Below are 19642 nucleotides of genomic sequence, written 5' to 3'. Positions count from 1 at the left end.
GCTGGATCTCCAAACTGAGAAGTTGTTTCCTCTAAGAACACCCAAAGGGTTTGCGTTCATAGGTTACACACCTTCTAGAAAATTCCAGGAGAGGCAGTCTAAGGTCATCCAGGACATGAGTCCTGATCACTGTGCCCAGAAATTCAGGAGACCCAAACTAGAGTATCCTTGGCTGAAGATCTGTGATGGGCTCTCTCTCTGTCTTCGTATGTTTGGTGCAGATGGCTCTCATGTTGGATGTTGTGGAAACATATAGAGAGAATATCTGGTGTGTTGTATGGATACATCACCTGTCAATTAAAAAGCCAATGGCTTAGGAGGAAATAAAAGGTGAGACATCCAGGAGGAGAAGGAATTCTGAGATAGAGCCAGGTGCAGAAGATCTGCCCAGGAAGATGTGAGTAGATGGACGAATGGTATCTAAGCACAGGCAACAGCCATGTGACAAAATGTAGATTAAAATAAACATGTTATCTAAGTTGTGATCTAGTCAGAGAAGAGTCTAGCTATATGGCCAAGGTATTTGTAAATACATTTTGAGTCCGAGTCTTATTTCTGGGAGCATGGGGCTGGGAGGAAAAACCAGGACCTAACGACAAGGGAAACACTTGAAGCCACACTATAGTTTGTTTCTTCCAACATGACTTGTTTTTTGGTTTGCTTGTTTTGTTACTGCTTGCGTTTGGGTTTTGCTTTGTTTTGTTTTTGTTGGGTTTGTCTGCTTAAATGCCGGAGACATGTTTTCTACCACAGACAGACATGTTTTCAGTGTTAAACACATGTCATCAATATTTCCTCTGTACTTTTTAGTCAGTAGATGTGACGATTCTTTAATGAAATCTCATCACAAGAGACTGTCCTCCCTGTCCTAGTTATCAGGGCCTCTTCTGACACTTCAGCTTTCCTCCTATGAGGAGACTTTGATGTCCCAACTGTCATCTGCTGCTTCTGTTGGTTGCCTTGTGTTTGAAGGCTAGTCTGTACTTCAGCCATTTTATGTGCAGCCATGTTTGCTGCGTCATCTTATAAAATTCATTCCATCCTAGCCATGTTTTCCTCACGTTCTTTAGTCTTGCAGCCTTTCCACTGTCCTAGCTCCTCTTTGAGGTTGCCACTTTCAGAGTTTATGTTCTCATTAAATTGATTTCCAGTACAGAGCACTTCAGAGGAATTTTGTTTTCTTCTTTAGATTATGTTTTCTTTAAAAGTTGGGGTTTCTGTTATTCTTTCATACTCCACATCCCTTTAAAAAAAAAAAAAGGAAGAGCTGCTTTTGTTCTCTTTTATTTGGGATACTTGTCTTACACATTTGGCTAATCACTGCTGTTTAACCATACCATACTTCTTGTTTATAATTGAATGGCTCTCTCTCGATAAGCTTCTCCTTGCTTCCATTTGCATTGACTCTAACATGTTCCACCTAAACTATGTCTTAAGGAAAGAGAGATACATTCCACTTTACTATACAGGTCTGAGGTAGATAGTAAGAGGAAGCACGGCTGAAACTTTGAGGGGATGCTGACATGTATCACAAACCCCACATCTTTCCCACTCCTTCGGGGACTGCTTGATGTGTTGTGTCTTTGTTGCGCAGGGAATGATGTCCAGGACACCAGGAAACCTGGGCAAATCACTTATCTACAAATTTATCCCTTGGAAATTTTGGACTAAGTCGTAAGCTTTCCTCTCAATCATTTCATGCTGCCACTTGTTGGGGAACACTATTGGGGTCTTTGTTTTCTCGAGTTGTATTTTATTTAGTTTTTCAGATACTCAACTTTTTATTGATTCTCTTTTCTAAGACACTGGGACTAAGCTATGTAAACAAATAAGACAAATGAGTTCATTTTCAGTGTGGAAACTTTCCTAACATATGGAGTCTAAAAGAAACAGCTCACTTCTGCCTAAGAGTTGATCCTCCATCCTTCAGACAAAAACAAGGACAACAATGGGAGAGTCGTTCAGGTAGCAGCCTGCAGACTTGAGAGCAACATTGAGTTCTGAAGTTTCCGTCAATTCTGCAGGAAGTCTACCTGGGACAAGCTGACAGGCAGGGTTAGGAAATGCCCTAGATCACATGGGCCCTTCTCTTTTCTGGACCAGCATTTAGTGGGGAGAGCTGAGTGGAGGTCACATGTCCTGTTGTGTTGTCTGAGTTTGTTAGAGTGCACTCTTTCCCTTACTGGGGCGCTAAGGGATTGAAGAGGCAAGAGGCTGTTTCTTACTGTTGACATTGTTTTTCAATTCAGAGAAGACGTCATGTTAAGACCTTTTTCTCGGCCTTTGATTTTATAATCTTCAACGGGAAGCAGCAACTGGCTCTTCTAATTTCTATAAAGCCATGACTTACAAATGCACATATGCAGAGGTTATAAAATAGCTCTGTCCTCAGAAGTCTCTTTTAAAGACACAGACACGCAATGCTAAAGTTGAAGTGCATTCGTTAGACCATCTCTCAGCCTCGCTTACTTCTCTTTAGCTGTGGAATATTTTCAAGTGGCGTCACCTTGTCCCCACTTGTTCAGCTATGTTCCTTCATATCTGAACATCATATGTGTTAGATAGGTTATTGAGTTTCATAACTTCTGATGTTCATGATTATTCTTGAACAAAGCCACAAGAATATCCTTTCTCTTTCTTAAGTTTGTCGACCACCTATCTAGGCAGCGCAGTAAGAAAAAAGAAGGAAGAGTAACTGCCTATCCCTGAATTTCTACCACCACATGGGGCTCTGTGTTCACATTAAAAGCTCCAACTACAGAGATTCCTTAAGCTTAACCTAAGCAGTAAAAAATACATTTGTGTTTTTAGATCCTAGAGTATCAAGCAAAGCATTACCTATAAATGGTCTTCCCAGCAAGCTATTACTTGGATAACAAAGAGACTATTTGCCAAGTGCTATACACTCTTTTTTCTTTTTTCTTTCTTTCTTTTTTTTAATTTACATCCCAAACACTCCTCCCCTTCCCGGCGGGGGGGGGGGGGGGTGGGGGGGCTCTTAGAAACAGATGCAGATACCCACAGCCAAACATTGGACTGAGGTTGGGAACTCTTATGAAAGAGTTGAGGGAAGGATCAAAGGCCCTGAAAGGGATGGGAACCCCACAGGAAGACCAACAGAGTCAACTAACCTGGACCTCTGGGAGCTCTCAGAGTGTGAATAAGTGCTATATCTGAAGAAAATCCGGGTGGTTGTAGCTTCTTGTGTCATTATCTCGTCTCTAACATAATTTCCCCACTCCAGACATAGGCTCCTCACCCAGTTGCCTTGAAAACTGGTTACTATGGAGGTGACTACCACTACTGTGATGACCTCTTTAGAAGAATGTCTGTGTCAGCAGAAAACAACCACAGAGACAGCCTTGCAAAATTCATGCTCCCTCTGAAACTGCTCCCACAAACAAATGTCATGGATGCTGACAGTTACGAGCCATAGATTTGTTCACAATTAGGATCTGTTGGAGGTTTCTGTAAAATTGTAGTCTAAGCAGGCAAAAGCATGGTAGGTAGTGGAAACACCAGACGTCAGCGTTGAGATGTCTCTCATCTCACAAGCTGACATGCATGGCCATTGACTTAGAGCGCTAGCGTTTCTTCCATTTCCGGCCTCTTTTCCTGCTCAGCCTCTGTTCGGAGAGGATTTTTTTTCTGGAGAAAGTGGAGCATGATTGACAGATAATTGGTATGGACCGGGTTTCACAAACCGGCTGTTAATAATTCAAAAGCAAAGAAGGTACTCAGTAATCAAAAGTATGTCACAAAGCCAACACGCTGTCCTCTGCTTGGTCTATTTTTCTACAGAACATGTTTATGTGACTGGATGCAAACTTGGCCTTTTAAGTTTCTAAATGTTTTCCATTTATCATTGTCCTAATCTTTATAGTGATGGATGCTTCAGCTGATGTCGCCCTTTCGTTCTTTGGAGAATTTTCCTGGTACTCGTTTGTGGTGTACTTGTAAAAATTCCAATCCAAAAAGATAAAACTTTGTGTTTAAAGAAGCAGCAAGTCATAATACCAGCCATGTGTTACCAAAATAGGCTATTGATTCCATCAAATGTTGACTTCTCTGCTTCTATCAGCGTTGAATAGGAATGGTTTTACCTAAACTGCTTTAATAATGCTGATTGCATGTGCCCTTTGCCTCCTTTATATTATTTCTTATAAGAGGCATTAAAAACACAGAGTGCTTTTCTGTGTAATCAGAGCCCATAAATGGTAGTTTCTCTTAGAACATTGTGTCTGCCCGCTTATTTATTTATTTAATAAAGGTTTTTAACGACCACTTTACAGTGGCCTTCAGATTCAGTAACAAGTTGTGAGCTGTTTGGAGTGTGTTTACATCCAGCTCGGCGGGGTAAGAATTAGCCCTTTGGAAAGCAGATTTGGAATCCTAATCACCCAACCTCATTCTGGACAAGCTTCAGAGGCAGACCTCGGCCTCTGCTGAACCGGGCCGCTGGTGTCCTCGACTCACTTGTTCGGCACTCTCTTGGAGAGATTTTTCAAGGCAAACTGAGAGTTTGTCTCCCTCTTTGTCTAACCCTCGTTCCTGGGGATGACTATGGTGAACATTTAGCGCTAGCAACCCTTCCCACCCTGAAGCTAACGTGGGAAGAACGTGTCCAGCGTGTTCTTAACCTCAGCCACACCACAGTTAAAAAAAAAAAACCTAAACATTCCTCAGTCTTCCATTAGATAATTTGCATTACTAATAGGGACCATCTTCCATGCGATAAGACAGATTCATTCCTTCTTCAAAAGAACTCGTGGTCCGTAGCTGCTAGGGATCCGGTATAAGCTATTAATTCTGTCTGTCCAGAGATGCTGGATGATGGTTTTAATGTAACTTGATAACCTGTAGACCTGCTCACCCACGCAAGTGTCTCAAAAGGCAAATGAAAAGGTAGAGTCATGTCCTAGAACTGTGATGCTTCTGTCCATTTTGTGGATTCACTAGAAAGTCTAGTTAAAGGTATTGATGCCCTACAATTATCCAACTGGTTATTTTTATGAATTCTAGCTTGTCTACAGTAGTAGCGGCTGAAGTGTTTCTAATGAGCATCTCCGAGAAGGAACTATCAGATGGACCATTTGTTTTTTGCCAACTCCATTAGGCATCTTTTCTGTGTCTAGTGAGGAAGCTATTCCTCTGAGCTTTCCAAAGACAGCTCTGACGGGGTGATGCCATAGAAGTACCAGCAGTGTGGATAACCTCCACTCAAGACCCTTATAAACCACACAGATGCATCGGCAAATATTGGGTTTTGTGGGGATTATAAAAGGTGACACTGATTTGCAATGAGTGGTCATAACAATCCCGTGAAGACAGGATATTAGAACCGATCCATAATTAAAGGTGTCTTATGTGGATGCAAAGGAGACAGAGGACCCTAGGAAGATGTGTTCCACATGTCAGAGAGATGGCTGGGAAGGAGAGGAAATGGAACTCAGACAGGCTAGTAGAGATTCCCCATGTTATGTGTAAAACTTGCTACAGTGCATACTAGAGCTCCCTCTAACAAAAGAAGTGGAACAGGACAGGCCCTGAGCAAACTCCATCCACGACCCTGGTTCCATTGGAACTCAGGAGGAGATGAAAAGTCTAATATAAAACTGAATTCGTTGGTCATTAAAATGTTTATATGTTAAGATATTAAAAACAAAAAAAATACATAAAACCACAGATTGTGGTTTTAATTTAGAATTTTCAACCATTTGCCTTAGTAGTTTTAATCCTGGTCAAGGTAGCTCCCCTACCCACGCATCACAGGAGAGAGCAAGAGTGGATTCTATGGTAGAGTTTATGAACTTCATCTTTTCTGTTGTGGTTTATCCTATATTTTGTAGGGTGCTTAGCAGAATCCCTGCCCTTATCCCCTAAATCTCCATAGCATCCCTCCTTTTCTCTGTGGTGACATGAGAAATATATTCAGACATTTCCAGGGTTGGAGAGTGGGGTATGCCAGGTAGGGACTGAGGGATGCTGGGAGAATATAGATTCCAGGTCTGCTTTGATACATAAAATATGCATCTTCATTGTTTTTTTTCTAGATCTGAAACCAGTGTTTCTAGATCTGAAACCAGATTTAGAGGAAATGGATGTAGCTAGGTACATTGGTTCTCACTTTAAACTTCAGGGGTTCTATTACTCAAAAACAAGAAAAGATATCCTGCCATAGAGCCCTACTTCCAGACTTTTCTATCTTATAAAGTCTATAAGGGAACTTCTCATTTAAACTATTTAGAAATGATTATCCAATCACTTGAGCCCAAACTGATATGATTATCACATCCAGTAATATAAGTTGAATTCAGTGACCATTATCCAAAGAATAATGGATAAAAGGAATAATATCTGGAAATACTCAGAAGCTGGGTACAGCTCATAAGGCATTAGGCAAAGCAGTTGCAGTGAGGCTAATTCTCACCCAGAGAGCCATCATTGAAATAGAAGGCCATGGTCACCAGGGCCCACGGTCACTGTGGTAGTTAAGGAAGAAGACAGTATCATTATGCAAAATTGTCAGAATTAAAACGGCAGGCATGGTGCGTTATTTGGCATTGAACTGCCACTTTGTAGTTCCCGTTGTAAATACAAAAGGCCTTTAGTGCCTCCTTTATATCTCAATGCTTAGAGCCAGCTGTTTGGCAATTATATTTCTATGAAGTTAGCACATATTGACATTAGAACCGCCTCAGGGTAGAAGGGGGTGACCGAGTTCTAGGGCTTTAAAGTGGAGTCTAACAGTAATGGGGGCATTCCAATCTAGCCAGTACTTGGTCTTCCCAGAGTTCATCACTGAAGATACACGGTTTTTCTCAAACACACGTTTTCCCAAAAGAAGATTGTTCTTATGTTATTCAAGTGTCACAGAAATCCTCCAATACCAGAAGAGAAAAGAAAAGAAGAAAAGAGCAGAGCAGAGCAGAGCAGAGCAGAGCAGAGCAGAGCAGAGCAGAGCAGAGCAGAGCAGAGAAGAGAAGAGAAGAGAAGAGAAGAGAAGAGAAGAGAAGAGAAGAGAAGAGAAGAGAAGAGAAGAGAAAAAGGAAAAGGAAACGGAAACGGAAAAGGAAAAGGAAAAGGAAAAGGAAAAGGAAAAGGAAAGAAGAAAAGGTGGATGGACAGCAAAGAGGAGTTGCTTAAAGCTGCTGATTGAGAAGGCACTCACGTCCATTCTCTAGAAATGAACACTCACAGAAATCTTCAAGGAGCAGGCGCTTTCTATTTAGCTCAAAGTTTACGTGCTTCTGGGGTGATAGCTTAGCGTGCAGAACCTGCGTTGGTGACAGTGTTAGTACAAACAATGTATTCAGGTCCTGGGTACTATGCTCAGGAACTCCAGTTGGCAGAGCTGGCAGAGCTGGCAGTGACACTGGGAAGATCGGGTTACTTTGTATAACATCTGAGAAGAGAGGCACAGGGGGAAAAGATCTCATCCAATGTGTTAATATAATAGTAACAGTAGTCATAGTAATAATAATAATAATAAAGTAATAGGTAGCCATCTCATAAAATAAATCAGTGAAGGTTTCAGAGCAGAGGAACGAAAAGAAGAAAGTATCATCTGATAAATGAGATGGAGTAGAGGAGAGAATATCAGATCCTGAGAATCATCGGTAAGAGAGAGTTGCTGAGCTGCCTTCTGATGCTTGCTGCAGATGTTGCCGTATCACCAACACCCTCCCCACCCACCAAAGACAAGCTCTTCAAATCAAGCAAGACTTTTTGAACAGCATGACTCAGGAGCCTAGAAAAGGAAAGACAGTGACCAGAACAGCAGGGACATGACCAAAAGGCAGGGATGGCCTGGATGTGGCAGTATGAGCCTTTAAGGCCAGCACTCTGGAAGTCAAAGTAGGTGGATTTCTGTCTGATCTGCATAGGGAGTCCCAGGTCAGCCAGACTACACTAGGAGAACCTGTCTGCAAGCTCTGTACTTAGAATGAGTGGTGAGAGATGGGGAGTGGGAATGAATACAGCGCCTGAGACACCATGGAGGTGACAGCTCATCCTACCTAGACGTGGATACGAGAACACCAGGGCCAGATCAGTTAGAAAGAAACCGGCTATTGGAAAACCTATATGAATATGAGAATGTATTCGTATATGGAATCATTCTTTTAATCATACTTGAGTGTGAGCACTGGACCCCACGCTGTGCATCCTGTGACATACTCAGAAGGGGATGCTCGGGTGACAGAGTTGCAGAAATGCCTTGACATCCATAGAGATCCTCCAAGGCGAAGGCTGGCCAAGCAGTTGTAAACATTATCCCACAAGACCTGCATTATTGAAAACAGCTACGAAAATGGAGCTGCTCATCACCAGCAGAAGAGCCTCTCTGCTCCTCTAACTGACAGAGTTCATTGTTCCAAGTCATCACTGCCTGGGTACAGGGTTCAAAAAATGATTGGGTAGCCCTTAACATAATGATTTCTAGTTTCTCACTCTGGATGAGAAATGGGGGTGAAGAGGGGGAAAAAGAAAGAACTAATGAATCAAAGGGAGGGATGGAAGGAAGAAGGGGGGAGGAAGGAAAGAAAGAGGAAAGAAGAGAGGAAGGGAAGGAGGGAAGAGAGAGGGTAGGGAAACGGTGAGTGGGCAGGAAAGACGATGCTGTAGCTAAGTGGAAATGAGAAGGAAGAATGAAATTTTTCTCTCCGTAACAAACCTTAACAGGAAAAGGAACACAGATATGAGACCTGCCAACAAAGGTCATCACTTCATCCCAGACAATACATTCCAATACTGAGAAAGGCCTCTCTATTTCCTCAACTCTAGTCACACAAGGAAAGGATTACTAAATCGCTGATAGATAATATGCCTAAATGTGCCAACGTTCTAGGCGGCTTCAGGATCTCCAAAGGCTTGATAACTCAGAGTTGTGACTCCTGCTGTCCAAGGCCGACAGCCATGACATCCTGTTGAGGACTCTGACCTCACCTTCCCTGCTCTGCGTCACTTGAGACATTTATTTCAAGAATGGGAGAAAACCTTGCAAGATGCTAAGTTAGTTTCCTGTCTTACTCTTCAAGACCACTTCCTAAAGCAGTGATATTCTTCCTTTGATTGCATGTGTGATGGAACTCTTCATGAGGCAACCCTTTGCTTAGAGAAGGCATGGCACTAGGAGACCTTTTCTCTATAAGCAGTGGGACAGTGACACTACTAAACCAGACCTTTCTGTAGGCAGAAATAAAAATATATTGGAGGGTTCAAACTGCCAAGACCATTTATGGGGAGTGGGGGTGCAGAGAGAAAAGAAAAATAGTGGAAAGCAAGAAATTGGTGCATGTCAGTTAGCAGGGTGGGGGTCTGAATTGATACAGGCTGTCCAGATTGATCCAGAACTAGGTACCCTTGGCAGATGTAGTTGACCTTTTGAGGGAAGGTTAAGGAAGGGTCCTGGAAGATTAGGGAAAGTTCCTGGTAAACAGAACTGCCTTAAGAGATCTGCTTTTCTAGTAAACAGAAACCTTTAGGCTTATTTACCCAATAATAATCCTTGTGTTTACCTGGCCAGAGTCCTGTTTAGGACAGTGTCAGCAGCATGGCTATGTTGGGGGAAGGGTGGCTTAGGACCTGACAGTCTAACTTCTGTAGCAAAGGAGATTTTTTTTCCTGCTTGCTAGGTGTGGGCTGCAGGTCAGCAAGGTGAGCTGAGGGATAGGGGTGGGGGCAAATCTGGTTCATAGAGGCTGCCTTAGCATTGCTCGTGCCAAAGCATCATAAGAATGGCATTTGCCAACCTCATATTGAAGACTTTTCATGTGTTTGACCTTTATAACTCTATAATTAGCTATTATCATTTCCCCTAGTTCATAACTGAAAGGACCATGATAGGAAAAAAAAATAAGTTAAATAACTTCTGCAAGACCACACAACTATGAGAAGCAAAACCAAGATCCAAATTAGTCTGGTTTCAGTTGGTTTACAATCAACACTACACAAAACTTCCAGCCTGGTATACCACAAACGGCAGCAGTTTCACGAAAGCACACCTGGATTTGGGTTCTTGAGAAAAAAATATATATATATTTTGTCATTTAAAGATTTTTTTTCTAGCAGTCATCCATATACTTGAGCTTCTGGTCCTTTTCTTCTTCAGAGCAAGGCGTGGTAGTTGACTCTTGCAATCCCAGCATTTGAGAGGCTGTGGCAGAAGTTGGAGGCTAGCCTGAGCTACAGAGTGAGTTCCAGGTCAGCTTGTCTCAAAAATAAACAAACAGAATAACCTACATCGGCATATGCCTGGCTCTTCTTCTGTTCCCTGATCACAGCCAAGAAAGGTCCTCTGCATTTAAGGACTTATGTGAGATGAGTAGCTAGGCCCTTCTGGAAACACAGAGCTGACCACATTTGAAAGTCTCTGCCTTAATAACATTCACCTTGTTCCCTTTGCACACAACATATTCATAGGTTCTCGAGATTAGAATGTTATGATTTTGGAAGAGTTATTATCCTGCCTACCATAATTGTGAAGAGTAGGAACACAACGTTTAATTTGGTTCATTAAAAAGGCTGGTCGACGTGTAAGCTTGAAAGTGGTCTCACTAGAGTGTCCCGCAAAACGTCTAAGTCAGAATAGCTATTATGAGAGAGGACAGACAAAGTTCAGCTAATGTGATGTCCAACAAAAAATAAAGGGCAGCCATGAGATGATTTCCAATGACAGAGAGGCTAAGACCAAAGGAGAGACCTGATAGTAACCCAGACAACCAGGCCATGGAGCAGAGTCCTTCTCTATATTGTGTGTGTGTGTGTGTGTGTGTGTGTGTGTGTGTGTGTGTGTGTGTATGTTATACACTTGTGCGTACAGACACAGCTGCACCATGGTGCACACGTGGACATCTGAGGACATCTCTATGCAGTCATCACTCCTCTCATTCCATCTTTCTGTGGTTTTAGGATTAGGATTCAGGTCATCGGGTCCTGATGCTGGTCCCCAGTCTATCTTTCTTGTTTAAGTGGCAGCCAGACATTAGAAAGCATTAGAAGTTAGAGACCAGACAAAAAGATGTTTCTTCATACCAGCATTTTAAAAGAAATAGACTAGTACTCTTCAATATAGATTAAACAAACAGAAGGCATGGTCTATCCTGTGCTTCTTTGGGTGTCTGCCAGATATCAGATGGTGTGGAAGAAAGGTTGTCAGGATTCAGAAGAGGGAGAGAGATCCTTGAGTGCTTGTTGCTGGCAACTGGAGGGACTCATAAGCCACAGGGACAGAGAGTGCCTGAGGGGGCCGCCCAGTCTCAGTGCTTACATAATTCCCCACACTCCACGCCTAGAGTCTAGCTGCAGAGCTCAGGAAAGCCACATTATTAAGTCCCATTACAGCCTTTGTATCATTTCCATACAATCGTATCTCATGGCACAAGACCAGGAGTCTTCAGCCACCAAGACTCGGAGCTGACAAGGACTTGCTTTGCTCTGCAGATAGCCCCTAAAACAGAACTAACCGTAATCATTCAGAAGCCTGCTTTGCAGGAGAGGTAACTTTTGCTTTAAAAAAAAAAAAAATCTGTGTCCTCAAAGCCTATGTGTTACTCACCCACCCATGGCTGTCTTCCTATTTAGAGGTCTCAGCAAGGAGTCGGAGAACCAAACAAGGCTTAATCTCACCGAAGTCACTAATGAGATAAGGGAGGGATTGGAGCCACCTGCATGGCGCCCAGAATTCAAGACAAGACTTCAGGGCAGTGAGGAAAACAGAGAGTACTGGAATCAGGACAGCCTGGGAGCTGTGAAAAAGACAGGAGAAGATGAAGAAGCCACCTAGGACTTCCGATTGTAGGACCAAAACCATGATCTCATGACTGAGTACAGCACTGGGGGAAAAAAAATCCCCAATCTCCATACATGCAAATGCCTAGCTTTGGGGCCACAGGGAGAAGATAGGGCTAAGAGGAAGAACCGACCACATGAGGCCCTGACTATCTCCTACTTGTCCATTCAATGGAAAAAACAAAAAACAAAACAAAAACACAGGGGTTGGGAGCCTGGGGGGCACCAATGTAGCTTGGTGGCAGAATAAATCCTTAGCATGCACAATTACCCGCTCCTCCGTGTTTTATTATGCATCAGACTGTTTCAGTAAAATATAGTAGCGACTATAGCAGATATAGTTTCTGTCCTTGAGGAGTTATATTCCACTGGGGTACAGAGAGAGGTAGATACAACCAACCTTTTCATCTACAGCTCTCTAAAACTATGTGGGCTTTAGATCGCCCGTAATATTTCTCCCAACTCAAGTTCTGAAAGGTGAGAGAAAAAAATTGAAAGGCTTAGCAGTCGTTATTTTAGATGATACTAATTTTTTTTTCTTTTTATCATCGCCTTCTGGTAGTTTTCTATAATGAACTTACATTATATATGAAATGGACTTTGCTTAAGAAAAACAGCAAAGAGATTTTTCTTTTCCTTTCAAACGTGATGGTTTCTTGTGAGGTGAAGGTATGCCATTCGTCCATTAGTAATGAAAGCTGTAAGTGGTCACTGCCTCACCCCTCCAAGATCTAGCTTATTATGTTACCTTTGCCTAATGAGGCTTGAGAGAAAATGCTCCGAGCATCTTCCCATCCCTTTTCTCTTCACCTCCATGGGGATCAGCCTCTTCCCTATTCCTTGTTCACTCTTGAAGGAAGCTATTGCAACCTAGGAAGGCTTAGTATGACCTCTTTGTCTCTGTCTGTCTCTCACACTCACTCTTGCTCTCTGCCTTTCTCTCAAACACACACACACACACACACACACACACACACACACCCCAGAGAACTCCAGTGTGAGCAATCACTGGCTTCTCTTCCTCAGCCCTCCCATCTCAGCCCCACAACAGAGATGTCTTCTGAGCCTGTTCCTGCTTTATTGTGGCGTACTCTCCCCTCGCTGCTGGTTTCTAGTAGATCTTGGCTCAGCTTCTCCCTGGCACTAATTAGAAGTTAGAAGTGTTCATCAACTTCTAACTTACAGGAGTCTCCTATCTCCAAAAACTTAATATCTATTACCCCACACATCCAAGATCCCATTGTGAAAACAGAGAAGATCTGCTGTGCTCAGGGCTGCTCCTGTCAGTGATAAGAGGGCCCGATACAGACTGGCCACTCCAGTGTTGGCTATGTTGATGAATAACCAAATAAATGAAGCAGCCCCTCCGTCCTCTCCCTGTCAGCTTTATTCCCATGCATTAGCAAGCTATGGCCAAGCCCTCTGCCAGCTCACAAAAGCCAACTGCTAAATTCCCAAAGACTTTACAAGCCAGTTGTTAGTCTGCGGGTGACTTAAAATGGGCCATGGTGAGCACACTTGCACCACAGAAATCTGCAAATGCTGTATGTCAGGACTCCCCCTCCCACCCCCAACCCCCCGCCACCCTCTTCCCCCAAAAAGCTGGCTTCCCAGCATTCCACTGTTGTTCTCTCCCAAATGTTAACAGGAAATTCAGCTAACATGGCAATAAGCCTGCCAGAAAGTCTACTTAAAAGCCTCTCAATAAAAGATGTTTGATGGCTTATAACATATTACATAGAAGCTATGTAATCACTTACCTGTTGGGGCTCATTCCTTTTCTGAGCTAATGCATGATCTAAAACATGGCTCTGGAGAACAAGAAGGTTCAGACAATGAAAGTACCTGCCGCCAAACCTAATGACCTGAGTCTGATCCCAAGGACACACACGGGAGATGAAGAGGACAGTTCCCACTCGCTGTCCTTTGATCTCCACACATGCATGCACTGCGGTGTACATACCACCACACACACAGTAAACAACCCGTAATAGAATATTTCAGAGAAGATAAAACACGTGTCTGAGCTCCTAAAGTCCCTGTGTCTGTCTTTCAGATCCCTATGTAAAGATTCACCTGATGCAGAACGGCAAGAGACTGAAGAAGAAAAAGACAACGATTAAGAAGAACACGCTTAACCCCTACTACAATGAGTCCTTCAGCTTTGAAGTTCCGTTCGAGCAAATCCAGGTAACGGCGGGCACGAGTGTGTCCCTCCACTCAGTCTCACACCTTCAGATTTGTCTATGGAATCCAAAACCTCAGTGAGAATGAACTTGCCTGTTCGTTCCCAGGCTACAATAAGAAATCCACTTCTATAGGGCAAAAATAGCCAGGATCCCTCCTTCTCACGTCGGCCCATTGTGTTTACATCACTAGCTCATACACATCCTTACATGCTAGAAAATTATATGTATGGATTTATTTTCAACAGCTAAGTAAGTCACCAGTATGGTTTCCCTGTCCCTAGTCCCTTGCTCAGTAGTCTTAGCTTGTGAGCACTTTAGATCTTCTGGCATATCCTTGAGACATCAGTTTTCTACCGTAATTTATTTTGCAATGTCTGCTCAGTGAACTTTTTGAGTTCTAAGACCTTATTCCTATGAAAACTAACACCTCCTGGCATTTTGTTTTTTAATCCCACAAAACAATACAAAGCAAGGTATTGAGATGGAAAAAAAAAAAAAAAAAAAAAAAAAAAAAAAAAAAAAAAAAAACCTTGTAAACTTACTCCTTTGGGCTATAATCCTGTACAGATAAAAATACATTTCAACTATAAATTTCAGAAAGTACAAATATATTGAAAGGGAGGCATATTAAAAACAAAATAAAATTTTCTATTTGGGGCAGCATTTTAGAGGAGAGAGCCTGAGCCTGACATGAAGCAGATTGGGTTTGGGAGTAGCCAGCAAGCACTCACTGGCTGCATCCTGCCTCTTCTGCTCCTACAAACCTTTCTTTCCCTTCCTTCCTTCCTCCCTCCCTTCCTTCCTTCCTTCCTTCCTTCCTTCCTTCCTTCCTTCCTCCCTCCCTTCCTCCCTCCCTCTCTCCCTTCTTTCCTTCCTTCCTTCCTTCCTTTCTCTTTCTTTCTTTCTTTCTTTCTTTCTTTCTTTCTTTCTTTTTCTCTCTTCCTTCCTTCTTTCTTTCTTCCTTCCTTTCTTCCTTCCTTTCTTCCTTTCTTTCTTTCTTTCTTTCTTTCTTTCTTTCTTTCCTTCTTTCCTTCTTTCTTTCTTTCTTTCTTTCTTTCTTCCTTCCTTCCTTCCATCCTTTCTTTCTTTCTTTCTTTCTTTCTTTCTTTCTTTCTTATCCTAGACCTCTATTTTCCCCTTCTTTGTATTTCTCTGAAGCGGTGGCTCTCATTACTACTCTAATGCTGTGACCCTTAATACAGTTCCTCATGTTGTGCTGACCCGCAACCATAAAATTATTTTTGTTGCTACTTCATGACTGTAATTTTGCCACTGCTATGAGGCGTAATGTAAATGTCTGCCATGCAGGACATGAGATGTATGACCACTGTGAAAGGGTTTTTCAACCCTCCCTCCAGGAGGGTCATGATCCACATGTTGAGAACCACTGCCTTAAAATGAATGGTGTTCTACCTGCTAAAACAGTTTTAGTTTTTTTCTTAGGCTGAGATTATAAGATTGTGTGTCTGTCTTCTGCCTTTTTCAATCCTTCTGAAACATTTTGTGAAGGAAGCAAATTATGCTAATTTCTGAAAGCATGCAGAAAATACCTTTGTTACCACCATCAAAAAAATGCAGAAATAAACTATGGAGACCCATGCAAACTAGATCCAAGTGGGTGCCTTAATCAGCTCACCCCTCAGTAACATAGTCAAGTTTGTCCTAAATATGAAAGCATCTATTATGCATGTATATAATGTTCCCATACTGGCCCCTGCACAGCTATTGCATCGTGGTGCATTTGCTTGGGACAAAATCTGAGAGTCAAAGCCACAAATACCAACTTACCCTCGTTCCCAAACACTACCTAGTAAATAGGTAATTTGCTTATGGTACTGGGGGATGACGCAACTACCCCTGAGCCATACCGCAGCCCAGAAAGGCAACTGTCTTAATAGCAGCATCATAGCAAGTTTGCAGATAGAACATGGTGCTGCGTTTTCACTACATTCTAAATGCCACGCACAGAAGGGCCTGTGAGATGGCTAAGTGGATAAAGATACTTGCCGTCAATCATCATAATCTGGGGGTTGATGCCCGGGACCCACGTGGTAAGGAAAGAAAGAACAACTGTTGCAGGTTGTCCTCTGACCTCCTCATATGCACCGTGGCACACGTACCTGCATGCATGCACCCACAGAGAATGAAGAGATAAATGTAAGAACAAAATTGCTTTTCAAAAAAAGGAAGTCCTTGTTTTTGCTGTTCCAAAGATGTACCTCAGGGGCGTCTCTCATCACTGACAGAGTAGTTCAGTCCTTGGTGTCAAAGTCTACTGATGCCATAGCTCAGTGTATCTTCACCGGGGCCTGGCTTTCACAGATGTAGTCTTCTTCCTTTTAATGCTGGCCACAAATCAGTATAGCTACTTTATTTTAATCTTTTATCTTTATATCCAGTGTCTAAATCACAATCTTCCAAAGGAAAAAATCACAACCTTCACATATTCTGACTAACCAAATTCATTTCCTGGGAAGTAGAACTGTTTAGAGAGTGTAGCTTTTATACTATAATAATATACTAATTAATACTATGTAATAGCATAATAATAATATACTAGCTAATGCTCATTAAGAGAATTATACTCAAGAAAAAGCATATTTTCTTTAGTTATTGTCCTTTTAAAAGATTTCTACTATATTGTCTCATTTTGTGGCCACAATTATATGATTAAGTCAGATCCCTTTAGTTATACATAAAATGCTGGCTGTCACCTCTTAAAACGATATCACAATGCATGACTACTCCCAAAAGTTTTAATAAGGACAAAGAGAATGGCCTAGGTCCTCATGCCAGAACACTTGTGGATGAGACACGTAAAGCCATGTCACAACCTTCCATAGGTAGTGGCTTGGCATGGTGGTTAACAGCATAGAAACCAACACATTTCACTCCTTATGTGACCTCAGACAGGTCATAAAACTTTCATGAGCTTTCAGCATCTTTATCTGTAAAATGGAAATATTAATAAAATCTATTGAAAACATAACTGAATTAGTTCTTTTGTAAAATTATTAGATAGTATGATATGTAATAAAAATCAATGTGTAGGTATGAACATGACCCCCAGGCATAATGACGCCTACCTATAATATTAACACTTGGGAGGTAGAAACAGGAGAATCAGGAGTTCAGGGTCGTCAGCTGCACGGTGAGCTTGAAGCCAAGCTGAGGTCCATAAGACACTGCCTCCAGCAACCTGCATGAAAGGTATTAAGGTGTCAGTGACAATGATGGTGGCAGTAATAACGATGATAATGGAGATCTAGATCAGTGGAAAGCAGCCGAGGTCTGCATACTCCAGTGCTCTCAGCCCCGTCTTGTTGTCTTGGTGGTCAGGAATGGATTCTTCGTTGTTCCTCAGCTCCCAAGGAAGTTCTGTGGGTCCCAGGGCTTTACCCAGAGGGCTGGCTGACCCCGGTGCATTCTTGTGTCCTCTTTCAGAAAGTGCAAGTGGTGGTAACTGTTTTGGACTATGACAAGATTGGCAAGAACGACGCCATCGGCAAAGTCTTTGTGGGCTACAACAGCACCGGCGCAGAGCTGCGACACTGGTCAGACATGCTGGCCAACCCCCGGCGACCCATCGCCCAGTGGCACACTCTGCAGGTAGAGGAAGAGGTTGATGCCATGCTGGCTGTGAAGAAGTAAAGGGGAAAAGAAGCCTTGCTGCGTCTGCCCACATAGTGCTCTTTAGCCAGTATCTGTAAATACCTCAGTAATATGGGTCCTTTCAGTTTCCAGCCATGCATTCCTGATACAATCCAGTGGTACTTCAGATCCTGTTTTCATTTGCACAAATTTAAGTGTAGAAAGCCCCTATGCCCTTCATCATACCACTGCCCTCCAAATCTACTCTTCTTTTAAGCAATATGATGTGTAGATAGAGCATGACTGAAATTATGTATCGTATCACACCGTTGTATATACCAGTATGCTAAAGATTTATTTCTAGTTTGTGTATTTGTATGTTGTAAGCGTTTCCTAATCTGTGTATATCTAGATGTTTTTAATAAGATGTTCTATTTTAAACTATGTAAATTGACTGAGATATAGGAGAACTGATAATATATTATATGGTAAATATAGTATCGTCTGCATTCCAGCAAAAATATCAATTTGAAAGGCACTAGTACAGTTAAACCAACATCTTAAAGGACAACTTAAACCTGAGCTTTCTATTGAATCCTTTGAGTACCAAGATTTGCTCACACGACATCTTTGATGGGTGAACCCAATTTTGTAGAATTCCTTCACAGGCAAATAGCATGTTCTGAGCAGCATCCATGCTGACCTCAAGGAAGCAAAGCCACAAACCAGAATAGCATCTGTCTGTCTGTCTCTGCAAAGCTAAAAAAAAATCATGGCTTCACTCTTCCAGTCAAGGAAGCAATGAACAGGAAGGAGCCAGTGAGTTCCTACGACTGCATCTAGCATAGCATAACCGTGGTGTTCTCTGTGTGTGCGTGTGCAAGTGTGAAAGTGTGTGCACGAGTCTTATGTGTGGTGCATGCCTTTGTTCGGGGTTAGGGTGGGAGAGGAGAAGCTGAGAGAAGTCACTGTTTCTGAAATGTTGCCTGACTACTTAAACAGAAACGAATAGCTCTCCAGTATCACATTTCTATAAAACGTGCAACCTGGGAATTATGGTCCAGATTTCACCCCAATATTGATTCCAAAAGGTATGCGCGAGAGACTTTGTAACAAAATATTTTATTATATAAAACCAGATTAGAAGGAATGCAGAATATTTTTAACACAGCAATCTGTGCTTCTTCCACAACATTACTTTGTGGTAAACAGACAGTATTGTAATCCCATGAAAAGATGAAATATAACAATTAGCCATAGTTCTGAATGCACTTCGATTAAGCCAAAACAGACAGCTAGTGATCTTTTTATATGCTCTTTTTACTTAAGTTTTAATTTGTCCTTTAAACAAAGGTGAAAAAAAAAAAAAAAACAAGTTCCAGCAAAGTGAAGCAACCTCTTATGTACACTAAGATGCTTGACTTAGGAGGAGTTTTTAAATGTTCTCAATGTTATTCTGTAGTAAATGGCACTATTATGAAGCCACTAGTCATTCCATATGAGTCTTAAGGACTGCTCTGTGTAACACTGTGACTGCCCTGTGTGCTTAGACACGTAGTTGCCTCAGTGGCTAGCACCCAACTTACTCCGTAGTGATATTGTAACAATACTGCCGTTCCCTCTTACTGCACTGCCCAACGTGTGTGTAGCACAAACAGTTCTCATTCTTAAGGACCAATTCAGAACTGAACAGCTATGCATAGGACAGAAAGATACATAGACTGGGGGGGTGGGGAGAACACACAGCATCTTGTCAACACTGTGCACTAGTCCACATTTGTCCCGCTGTGGTAGACAGCCACTTCAGGAAGGTGAGCCTGCTACCTAACACTGCTTCTAGACTCTTCACCCACTTGAGAGTGCGGCCTGTTTTCACCTCCAGGTCACAGAGAAGGGAGAAGACCATCTTCACATCTACCAAAATAAAATGGAGGCATGGGAAGCGTGGCCTCCTGCTTGATCTATAGGATTTAGCTCCATGCTTTGGACAAAACTCAAGAGAATCCCAGAAAGGGCTCTTGGTAGACTTTAAACATGGGGTCGGCCGTTCCTCCTGCACACACAACACAAAC

At 42.3% G+C, this 19642-nt stretch overlaps 1 protein-coding gene across 5 annotated transcripts in view; it reads left to right on the top strand.

Annotated features, from left to right (window-relative positions):
* Nucleotides 1-18945, top strand: part of Syt1 (synaptotagmin 1) — a 530426-nt gene extending 511481 nt beyond the window's left edge. For all 5 annotated transcript variants that reach the window (XM_021173812.2, XM_029482352.2, XM_085843145.1 and 2 more), the window contains 2 exons: nucleotides 13847-13980; nucleotides 17424-18945. In XM_021173812.2, the coding sequence (XP_021029471.1) occupies nucleotides 13847-13980; nucleotides 17424-17630 (341 nt within the window). In that variant the 3' untranslated portion in view covers nucleotides 17631-18945. The remainder of the gene's footprint in view (nucleotides 1-13846; nucleotides 13981-17423) is intronic.
* The last annotated feature ends 697 nt before the right edge of the window (nucleotides 18946-19642 follow it).

Source organism: Mus caroli, unplaced genomic scaffold (assembly GCF_978045245.1).
Source record: "Mus caroli unplaced genomic scaffold, Mus_caroli_1 scaffold_9, whole genome shotgun sequence".
Taxonomy (NCBI): domain Eukaryota; kingdom Metazoa; phylum Chordata; class Mammalia; order Rodentia; family Muridae; genus Mus; species Mus caroli.
The sequence above is the reverse complement of the archived record's forward strand: the minus strand, read 5'-3'. Positions and strand labels throughout refer to the sequence as shown.